General features: G+C 35.5%; 1 protein-coding gene across 5 annotated transcripts in view; it reads right to left on the reverse strand.

Moving 5' to 3' along the window:
• Window positions 1–467: 467 nt before the first annotated feature.
• TLL1 (tolloid like 1) overlaps window positions 468–12,026 on the reverse strand; it is a 127,834-nt gene continuing 116,275 nt past the window's right edge. For all 5 annotated transcript variants that reach the window (XM_072335999.1, XM_072336001.1, XM_072336000.1 and 2 more), the window contains 3 exons: window positions 7,992–8,205; window positions 3,349–3,599; window positions 468–2,462 (listed from right to left, as the gene is read on the reverse strand). In XM_072335999.1, coding sequence (XP_072192100.1) covers window positions 2,328–2,462; window positions 3,349–3,599; window positions 7,992–8,205 — 600 coding nt within the window. In that variant the 3' untranslated portion in view covers window positions 468–2,327. The remainder of the gene's footprint in view (window positions 2,463–3,348; window positions 3,600–7,991; window positions 8,206–12,026) is intronic.

The raw sequence follows: 12,026 nt of genomic DNA on the forward strand, positions 1-12,026 counted from the left end.
TTTAAATACTAGGTTGTGAAAAAATTTTTCAAAGATTTTTTGGGGAACTCACATTGTTCTTCACAATTTCTCCAGTATAAATGTCTTTTTTCATTATTTTGAATACCAGGAATTTTTTTTTTTTTTTTTTTAAAATGTTCAGCAAAATGGTACAGAAATTATCTATCAACATTAAGAATATATATTTATTGTTACATATAGTCTAGATGTATAAAAGGTGGTTCTTATATATAAGCACAGTAATTTTCCTAACTGGATTTTTAGTAAAAGACCTTGAAAAAAAATGTACTTCATGTGCAAATAACCTGTAACACGAACTAAACAAAAGGACAAGGGATCAGCATTATAAAAATACAGAAATTGTTTAAAGTTTCATACACATAAGCTGTCTGGAAAAGAAAACAGTAAGATGTAAACAGATGGAGGTGTTAAAGCAGCCAAAGACAACTATACAGTCATTTGTTTTTTTTATTTTTATAAAAAAAGATCGGATTTATTAGTGCCAATGTATGGTCATAATAAGGTAACAGAAACTAAGCTAATCTGAGTAGCAACTTACAAGAAAGGATATCAAAATAGTATTTCTTGTAGAGTGAAACATAATACTTTTAACTTGGTTCTTGCCAGCTAGAAGTCCCGTTATCTGTCTATGAAGCCTTTAAAGAAAAGTTGCTACAGTCAAATGGGGTCCTGGTAGAACTTGGCACATAAAGAAACAATTCAGTGTTCATCCATACAATACCTCTCACTCCCTTGAAGCAGTCATACATACAATACTTACATAAAGCATATACATTAAGACTAAAGCCATGTATGGCCTAAAGCACATAGAATACCTCAGTTCTAAACGTAACATATCTCTACATCAAAAGCAAGTCGCTGTGTATTTACAGGCAGATGATCTCATTCTGCAGATGAGGATTTTGCTTGAAGATCCTTCTGTTAGCATATGCTAAAATGTCCAAGTCATTGACTTATTTATCAAATTAGAGGTTTATCCACAGGAAGATCTGTCTGATAGTGTGCGAGGATTCTAAGGCAATAGTAGTATTTGTTCCACAGGACTAGTGCTGCCATTGCAACCTGCCCTCCCTCAGAGCAGCAAAGACTTCCTTTTCTGGATTCAGCCAGGCATAGTGAGACATTCATGATCTTGCAAGCTGTTGGCTCAAAAGACTAAAACTTCTTGTTGGTTATTTTTGTTGTTGTTTTTAATGTTCACGGAATAGCACCATAAGGATTCACACTTGATAAGAAACAAACCCAGGATCCACTGTTTTGATTTGCTTTTTTCATCATCACAGATACTCTTCCTTTCAGAGAAAAAAAAATAATCTTAAGGAAACCTCCCACTTGGATACTACTGTAACTTCATTTCTGATTAGCTAAACAAGACAATTAGCTCAGTAATAAAGAGGTCCAATGAAATAAAGCTTTGCAGTGGCTCCAAGTGTACTGTTGAAAACAAATTCAGTAGAAGTTTCAGACAAAACTATATCTCATGGATACAGATTTGATTGATGATAGGTTTTCATCTGTCTATATTCTATGTTCAGTGCAAAATAAGAGCACATCATCAGACATAGCTTACTTAACCAGTAAACCTAACATTTTCAGATGCTTACATTGTTCAAATTCAGTTAACTAGTTTGGTCAAGCTAATGATGACCAATGTGACAGTTCAGACTTCTCAGTCATAAGTAAAACAAAATACTCACTATGTTTCAGAAGTAAGATTTTCCAGTTTCAAAATGCTGATAACCTGATATGATAGATAAACAGGTAAAAAATACAGAACAATGCAGAAAACCTTTCAATTTCATATCTTCTTTCAAGTCCTTATACACATTGTCTGCAGGATACAAAGTTAAAGCAAGTAGATATAAGGACAGTATTTTGCGTGCGTGACCTGAAAGAGTTTTTCTACTTTTCTCCTGGACACCATACAACTGTCAGAAGGAAGAACGTTTTGTAAGGTCACCTCACCTGGACATAATTGATTGAATGTTCACTCATCTATGACAAATGTCAAACCATGGACAAAAGCTTTTATAATCTCCTGGAAGCGTACAAAGTCCTTTCACCATCAGAGACAGTCAAGTATGGAGCCTGCACATCACCATCATGTGTATTCCACTGGGATAGATAAGTGTTTTTAAATTTTTGTTTGTTTGTTTTTGTCTCTGGTTTTAAAAGTCATCATTTCAATTGGACTCGTATAAAACATTTGTGCTAATAACTTCAGTTAAATAAAAAAGACATGACTTCCTTTCCACTGTGCATTCCTTTTTGTTTCGCTCTCCTTTTACTGAATAGAGGTTCTTGTGTTATTTTTTGGTGCGCACACTGTCTGGATATTTTATACTTCTGTATCGTATATGGAATCCTTTCTTGTTGATTGTATCATCAGTGTGAAAGTGAAGTAAAAGAGTTTCCCCTGCTGAATAGATTTCTTCTGGTGGCTAAAATAAAGTTAAAAAACAAAAAACAAACAAAAAAAAACCAGTAAGTAAATTATCTGTTGACTCTGTATTTGTCCCCTTCATTCAGGTGTTTTGTTTTTACTTATTGAGATTGTTCTTCTCCTGTCACATCTTGTTGTGTAACAGCACTAGGTGTCACATGGTGTCAACTGAGAGAATACTTCTACACATTCAGATATAGACTATAGCTGAGGAATTTTTTAAGGCAGACAGAGGAAATGATGACCTAAATTCCTTAAAGCTGGACACCAGTTTAAATCATGATATTTGAATTTTTGTCTGCCAGTGGAAGTTCTATCCATTAAAATTTTGGGGGGATTGTATTAGTATCCAACCATCCACAATCTTGAGCTCTGGGACTGAACAGTATCTATATAAATGCTGTATAATACTTTTTGAAGCTACAGATAAGTACACTATAAATGCTTTCTGGGAAGCTCTTCCCTATAAAGAGTAACTTTTTCACTCCAATTCATGGAATGTATTAGTTTTCAATACCAATGCATTTCTCTGTAAGGGAAAATGCTGCTAACTTTTCTAGAGAAACCGATACACACTCCAGTTTCAGCAACCTAAAACTTAACATAGTATTACAATACTTTGTTTAATAAATAGACAAAAATATTTACTGTGGAAAACATTTCAATGAAATGCTTTCAAATGCCATATCTGCAAATTTCTTAAAAAAAAACAAAACAACAAACAAACAAAAAAAAACAACTGGATTAGATAATTTGTTATTTTATTATAACATCTAGTAACTCAACCTCATCTCTCCTTATCCTTTTTCCTCCTAATGCCTTTTCCCTCTTTCTATTACTTGCTGTGGAAATAAAAAGAAAAGCTTTAGTACCTGGTTACTTACCCCAGAACCACAAAATCGACCAAGTCTCATAGCTGTCTTATCATGACCATCAAAGAGCTCCACGTAATCATAACCACAGTCTGCCTCTTCTTCAACCTCAAAAGTCTGGAACATTAATTCAACTCGATAGCCACGCTCTGCCACCAGGAGCCAGTCACAGTCTGCCTGAACCGGATAGTTGTTATCACCAAACTGAGCATGTGAGTACAGGTCTTTGGGCTTGGTTTCAGCTTTCAACCGACCACCACACTCTGAAAATTAAGGAAGAAAAAGTAGACTAAGCTTTTCAGTGAAAATTAAAATTTTCTTTCCATAATCAGAGGATGCACAGAGTACTATCCAGTATAAAGACAGACTCACTATTCCAAATTATCACTACATACATCTTTTTCTTTTTCTTTTTATATAACTACAGAGACTTGAATATATTTCATAATTTCCAAGTAAAGTACTAAAAGACAGGGAAAACAAAAGTTTTAAGGAAAATGGTACAACTTTCTTCAGGTAGACATTTGAGAACAAGCCAAAAGCTCTAAGTGGGGTGTCCACCATTCAGCGGCATCAGCCTTTCCACATGGATTAATGACAGAAGTGGCAGGGACATATCAGCTTTAGCAGATGCAGTTGGTGATCAGCATGAACTCATACATGTGCCCTATGTTACAAAAGAGTGTCAGATTTAATCTTCATGCTGTGATTGGAGAATTAGCTCTTTTCTAAATACCACAACTAGTCTTGCTAGCTTGTTTACTACGTAGTACGATGGACAAGTATTTGTCAAAAGATCCTGGCTTAGAAATAACTGCTGCTACCAGCAAAAGTCATGTAGCTGTAGAAGTCTGTTCTTCAAGCAAAGTCTAAGCTGAAGATCCTTTTCCTACATTGAACCCAAAGTTTTATTTAAAAACTCTGTTTCCACACAAGCATAAAACACGTTTTGTTTTCAAGACTGTTTACAACTACTTAAAGGGTTTGTAATTTAAATAAGACTATACACTTTATGGTGCAGTCCAGTTTAAACATGGTTTCATTCCCATCCACCTTCATGACCATCCACCTTCATACCTACTTTAAGGCCCTCTCAATGAGCCCTGCCAGCTGCTGGGCTAGGATCTGGTTCCCCCTTTGAGACAGGCAAGACCCATCTGCAGCCATCAGTCCAGGTGCCAAGTAATGATGACAATAATAAGCAAATCATTATTTTTTAACAAGCAAATGAATGAGTCAAAACAGGAAATATGAATAACGTAAGTAATCTAATCTGTTTATGCATGTTCTGTCATTGAATCTCACTTTTTAAAAATCCTTCTACTTTAAAAGTCATAAAATAAAAGGCACATGTTAAAGAAAACATGCAAAATGAGATACTTCAAGCATTTATTTCTCATTGTTATTAATGGATTATTTTTTCCTTGTTATTTTTTATTTTATTTTATTTTATTTCAGTATTTGATTTCATTTATGTTTTTGTTACTTCGTTTTTCTGACTGGAGTGTTGCCAACAGGAACATCTCCCTGCTTCAGACACAGAACAGCTGCTAAAGAAGAAAATGTTTAATGAACTGTCTGCATTGTTTCCTTCTCTTTGCTACAGTGGACATGACTTTAAAGGAAAGCTGTTACCATATCAGCAACTGCAGAAAATGGCAAATTCCCTTTCATAGAATGCTTTGGGTTGGCATGGACCTTAAATATCATCTAGTTCTAATCACATGCCGTAGGCAGACACGCTTCTCACTAGATAAGTTGCCCAAAGAAATCCTTATGGAACCTTGCCTTGAAATACCTCCAGGGATCAAGCATCCACAGCTTCTCTGGGCAGGCTGTGCCAGTGACTCGTCAAGTTCTGAGTAAAATCTTCTGCATATCTAAAAGCAATCACACCTTCTCCTATCACTGCATTCCCTTATTAAAAAGTCCCTCTCTAGCTTTTCCTGTAGGTCCATTAAGGTTCTGAAAGGCCTACAGACCTCCCCAGTGCCTTCTCCAGTGTGAACAACTCCAAATCTCTCATTCTCTCTTCACAGGAGAGGTTCTTCATTCCTCCGATCATTTTTGTTGTCCCCTCTGGATTCTCTCTATCATCTCCTTTTTATGTTGGGGGCCCCCCACAGCAGAACATGGGTTTCCTCTACCCTTCTCCCATGGAATATTGACTTTTACTGTTTTAGAACAAAATATCCTAAAAGTCCCATTTTAGAAATATATATATATATATTCATTTCATTTTTTAAGGACAAAGTTGTACTTTCAAAAGTCTACTTTTACAGTGCTGCATTAGCCTATATGACACAGACACTATGATAGGACTGCATCAGAGGGCAGTGCCAGACAGCTGGGTTTAGTCTAGGTATCATTTGCCTGTACTGGTCATCAAAGAGTTTTGCAGGTATATCTGTTGTGATGTAAAGGCAATGCACATATCTGACTGCACACAAATATGCCTGACTTGTAAAGTATTATTCTTATAATAGCTTTAGATTGGAGATTTTTTCTAGATCATCTAAGAAACAAAAACATTTTAGGTATCTCTTGTTTTGAGGCCTTTTAGGTTCTCTCAGACTTCTTATAATGATAACAGAAAATGGAGCAGTAGACTCTTGACTGACAAGCTGGATAGATGGGAAAAGGTTTAAGTTTCAGGTTTAAACCTGCTACATCCCACTCTACCTGAACAAGCAAAACAAGAATACAACTTTGATACGTCACTGCCATACTGAATTCTCAGAGCCATTCCAGTAGTGAATTAAAAGCTCAAAGTGAGATATCTGATATACCCAGATTTGTCCCAGGGCTGGCAGATAAGAATAGGACCTACAGCACACCTGGAACCTCCTGCAACAGCAGCTTATGACTAGGCAACATGAACAAGGCTATCCAGAAGGGATACCCAGGTGTTTAAGCAGCCAAGTCATTCCTTAAGCAATGATCTTTAATCTTCTGTTGGGAGGACCTTTATAAATTCCTTCTTAATTATTTTCCCTTCTATGTTACATTTCAGAAACATTGTTTTAAAAGTCTTTTAATTCAATCTGTTTTTTGATTCTTTATTGCTGCTAAATAGTCATATCTAGAAAATAATAAGAAAATAAAATCCACAGTTTAAACACTTGTTAGATTCACTAATGAATGTGTCAAAAGCATGCAGGTAATATTTCTATGGAACAACTGTTTTGGCCTCAACACTGCAAAATCTGAGGTGTCTCTCATTCAAGTGGTATTCCAAAGCTCATACTGGTGTCGTGCTATTCAACCTAATGAGCATTTTGTGCAACAGCAGACTGGAGAAATAAACGTCCTAGTTTAGCTTCATGAGGCAAACTTAATAATTTTTACAGCATTCTTAAAAACTGGACAGATTTTATTCTCCAGACTTTCTCAGAAGAGCACTATTATGCTTGCTCAGAAAGTTTTTACAGTTAAGGCATATAAAACTCAGCACTTTTATTTGGTAGTTTCACACCACCTGTTTCTAACAAGACTTCTGACCTTTAATTACTTACCTCACGGTAATTTAACAAATGAGTAATTGTTACCATTTCTATCTAATTTTCTGTTGAAGGGGAAGGGTTAATCACGTAGGGAAAGCTAACAGAGCCGTATGCAAAGCAGGCTTTTAGACAAGAAAAACATAAATTGAATGGCAGGTAGTTAAGCTTTTCCATTTCCAGGCTCAGATCATGAAAAGTGAAAAACAGTGCATATGTTGTTTTCTCTGAAAAATTTAATTAATACAGGTTTATTCTTAATAAAGGGGAAAAAAGGAGAAAAATGTTAACACTGCTGTATGAGGAATTTTCAGTCGACTATTGTATGTCAATAAAAAAAGTAAAAGGAAAGTGAAGGAATGTACTGCGGTAGACAAAGTGAAACAAAGAAAAAAAGAAATGAAATAACACACACAAAAAAAAAATCGATCTTGTTTTACAGCAGGCAATGGAAGTTCAGAGATTCAGCACTAGGGGCCGCTGTAAGACAAACAATGCCAGCGAAATTACGCATGCATATTGAAAATGTCCTTATCTATTAATGCAATTGCACTTTAGATTTCAGTGATTTCTGACAAACAATAAAGTTAAATGGTAAATGGGAAGGAAATTATTTTCCTAAGCTCTTTAGGCAACCTTTGGTATTGTTTTTCTTACTCTTCTTTTGCGTGTCTTTCCCTTCATAGCTCTGCAGGAAAGTAATAGCTGTTTATACAAAGCCCAGACTCTTGTTTAAGTTAGAACAAAAAAATAACAGGGGTGCATCACATGCCTCAGTGAAGTACTGCCATTTAAAATACAATGAAAAGCCATTGAAACTTTTATAAACTAATGAATCCTATGAAAAATCTCTTAGACTAACTTATATATATCAGATATTGCTTAAAAATCTTTTACTTGTTTACCTAGAAAACTGAAAGAGAAAGCAAGAAGGAGAAAAAGAAAAAATTGGGAGGCAAAAAGGGAGAAAGAAATGTCTAAAATATTAGAGAATGTTCTCTGCAATCTCCAATTTTTCCTACTGTTTCATTAGGTTGAGTTGTAACACTGTGTTATCTTTCAAATCATCCTGTTCCTATAAAAAGAAATGCTTGAGTATCTTCCACTAAAGAATGAAGGGGAAGTTATTCGTAAGCCACATCCTGATATTCTGACCTGTAGAGTGTGTTGCTTGGAAGCCTTTCCTTTGAACTGATGCATCAGAAATAAAGCGAAGAAACATTTTGTTTCCAGTAGCAATGAGAGGCTCTGGTATCTTACTGCCACACAAACGTCCCAGAATTGGTGATTTTTCACTTTCACCATCAAACACTTCCAAGTGGTCATAGGCACATTCTTGATGTTGTTCTATCTCAAATTCATTGAAAGTCTGGGAAAAGAAAAGTGGAATGAATCAGTGTAGTACTGAATTTACAAGGTATGTGTGTAGTATGTTTCAGAACACAAAGCAGAGACAACGGATAATAGCATTAACTGCTTCTACAACTCCATCAGTTTGAATCACATGTGAATATCTGTGTAACAGAGTTTTAAATTTAGAGTATTGTGGCCTTTCCTTTGAGTAATTATTCTTTGTAAGATTATTATAAATTTCACAGAACATTTGAAACAGAGCAAAAAAGCAGGAAGTCTTTTGGTGCCTCAGATAACCGAGCCCTTGAAGCATCTGTGAACCATAACACTTTCCTTTTTTTCTTAACCTGACTTCAAAACTAAAGCCTTTGAGGATGACCTTTCCACATGCCTGGTTGTATGTGATAATTTTAATTCCTAATCTATTACTAATGATGGAATTTCTATTATTACAAAACTAAGAATACTTCAAGCTGCATCCTTCATGCTAACATCACATTTTTGCTAGTGAAATGATGAAATATAGGAACATTATTTTGACTATATTTACTATATATTAAAAAAAAATTAAACACTTTGGCAGACTACTTTGGTTTCTTCAGCTCTTACAAGAAGATTTAGATTACTGCAATGATCTAAACACAATAACAACAAACTACTTCATTTCGAATCTATGATGTTTCTCCTACACTTTAAAACATTTGCTTTAATTTCTGAGTTCCTCAGTTCTCACATTCTCACAGTCTCTATCAGTGCTCAAGGAAGCTTGTCAGGACGAATTCAGTTCTATTAAAAAATGCAAATTGTGAGCCATTTGAAGCAGAGCCTAAGCAACAATCTCATAAGAATTTCTGGCATTTAGTTTTCTAAGAGTGTCTAAACAAAGGCATTTCCCAAAAGCGTATGCTGCACCCTACAGAAACTGTTAAAGCATAGAAAACTAATAGTTGCTTTTCAAATAAGGGAGAGTGTCTTCCAAGAATGAACAAGTGGAAATAAATTCATGTTAAGAGAACATCTAAAAGACTTCACATATGGCTTTTTGACCAGGGCCAAGTGTGAACCTGATTAAAATGCTGGTACTTTGGCCTCTCTTGTGAACACTGAGAATGTAATATACATACACAACTTTGAGACAGGAAAAAAAAACAACAAAACTTTAAACAATTAAGAAGTTATATAAAAATACTGAACAAAACAAAAAAACACCCTGTTAGTTACTGAACAAATATCTTAATTAAGCATTGTACCTGGCACACCAAAGGAAATCCAACCTACAGAGTTCCTTACAAAATCCAGCCAATATGAAATGTGATAATTTACGTTTAGCAGCTGACATAAAAGAAATATCTTCTGATAACCTATAAAGAATTTTTGCCCAAAGAACCCAAATACTAAAATATTACATAAATTGCTCTGAAAGCAATGCCTCCTATTTACTTCCACAGAAACTGCAAAAGATACAATGAACTCAATAACATCATTTGACAGAACCAATTCTCAGCTACAAAACAGCATTTTTCAGCATGGTCACCACCATTAGCTGTGGATCTACCCCAGAAATGAACAAGACCCTGTATGCCATTCTAGTAAAAACCTGCATGGCCATCCCGAACATGGCTTGTCTTCTCATCGCTGTCGTCACTGCAGAAACACAGCACCCACTGCCTCACTATGGTCACATTCACTGTTTGGTCTCCACAAACATTCAGCAAGCACAGGTGACATTTTTTCCCCATTGAAGAATTCAATTCCACCCCTTTGCTTCATGCACCCTCTCACCTCAGACACCATTGTGTCAGACTGATCCTCTGCTGCCATCTGCCACACAGTAACAACATGCAATAGAACACTGGCAGAAAAGTTCAACCTCTACTGCCATACCACTGACATCTGCCTCTGATGGCATGGGTCATCATTGTAAAACAGGAGGCATTAGTTTTAGGGCAGCCTTCATATTTTTTTTTGTGAAAAGTGGGAAGTTGAACAAAAAGGCAGACACAGGTTCACAGGAAACTCTGTTTTCTATTAAGGGAACAAAACTGCAGAAGCAGTGAAAACAGCTGTACAGCAGTTCTTCCTGCAGCTCTTAAATTGTTGTCGGACATCCTAATTCTATGATGCCAAGTACGTACAATCTTTTATACCCAAATAAAATTTAAAAAACCCACAAAACACAAAACAAGTGAGACTAACTATAGGGGAGTTACTTAAATACAAAATTGAGGGAAGCCAATTTTCAGTCAGTGGAGCAATAGATGTGATCCAATTTCCAATTTTTTTTTAGTTTATTTATTTCTCATCAGCACAAACATATCACTCTCTAGAAAAAAAATTCCCACCATGAACCGTAAGATATCTATTATTTTGAACTTTTTTTCTTTTTCTTTCCAATCTTTCTCAAAAACAGAAAACATCTGTAAAACTTTTGAGTCTAGCTATTGAGTCTAGAAATTGTAAGTAGAACCAAAGAAACTATTTAAAAGGAAACACAAGTCTGTAATTTCCAAGCACTCTGAGAGAACTTTTTCTCTTTTTTCAGAGGTCAGTTCCTAGCTATGGACTAAGAACAGGCTTGTAAGAGAAGAACTAACATGAACTTCCTCCCTACTATTTAGTGTCAGTAGTGTTCACAAATAACTTAATAAATCTGGAAATATAATTAAGTCACACCTGGCCTTTCCTGGGACAAATACTTTTGAATATCTACTCCTCCACCATTACAGTCCCACTTTGGTTGTCTTTTTAGTGGGAACGGGACTCAGAAGTGTTACGTACAGTTTCTGAATGGCCAGCCTTTCTATCTATCTACAGCACTTACTGAGTTGATATGTTGGTGGCACTTACGGATAGCTGCCTGAATGAGACACTTAAGTCTGTCTCTTATAAACATCCGGATGATTAGCTTTAGAATATTTCTCTCCGATACATACATTTTCAAAGCCATCTTTATCTGCACATTTTATTTAAAAATTCAGAAGTGCATTTCTGTCTTTTTCATTGGCTTTCTAATTACACCAAATGCTTAACTTTACCCTTATCAGGAAGAGCCTTCAGTCATTATCAGAGTGAGAACAATCAGAAGTGATTAGTTTCTGCATAGACAGCCCCCTCAGAAAATGAAAAACAGCCCCACAATTCACATGGTTTGTCAGCATCAGGAAATCAATTCTCTCCTTGTTTAATTTGGCTAAATAAACTGTGAGGAGTAAACTTTAATATGGTATTAAAGCCCAAGAAAAAATTTTATCTATAGTGGAAGTATTGCTTTAATATTATGAACACGATATTTTGCTGCACTAGTCAGATTTTAAAGATCATACACATACAGAAATCAGCAGGCTGATGATACTGGCCACATAAAAGTGGATTTCAGGCTCTAAATTGTGGGGCTATTTTTTCAAATTTTACTTTGCAAAATTTACTAAAATAATTTAGTAAAATTCTATTGTTTTTCTTTCTTTCTTTTTCTTTTTTTTTCCAATTTCATTGGCAAAAGATCATTTTAAATACATTTCTTTTAGAAAAGTATTGAAAAAAGCTTTTGTAGTAACGTGCCCCTGCAAATGTTTGACTGGCTTTTGCTACTGCAGACGGTATGAAGTGCTGTTCAGAGTTGGCAGTAAGGAAGGACATCTGAAACAAAAACCTGTTTTTCACTCTTTGGATGGACAGATCATGCACCACTTGTTCCACCCCCTCCTACTCTGCAGAAATATATTAACCTTTTTAATTTTGGAGATCTAGAATCAACAAATGACCTCACATCAGCACTAGTAACAGGGATTATGGCTGTGGTTAAGGCCAGGAGTTATGAGGTGGCAACATCCCATTCAT

The sequence above is a fragment of the Excalfactoria chinensis genome, chromosome 4, assembly GCF_039878825.1.
Source record: "Excalfactoria chinensis isolate bCotChi1 chromosome 4, bCotChi1.hap2, whole genome shotgun sequence".
NCBI lineage: Eukaryota > Metazoa > Chordata > Aves > Galliformes > Phasianidae > Excalfactoria > Excalfactoria chinensis.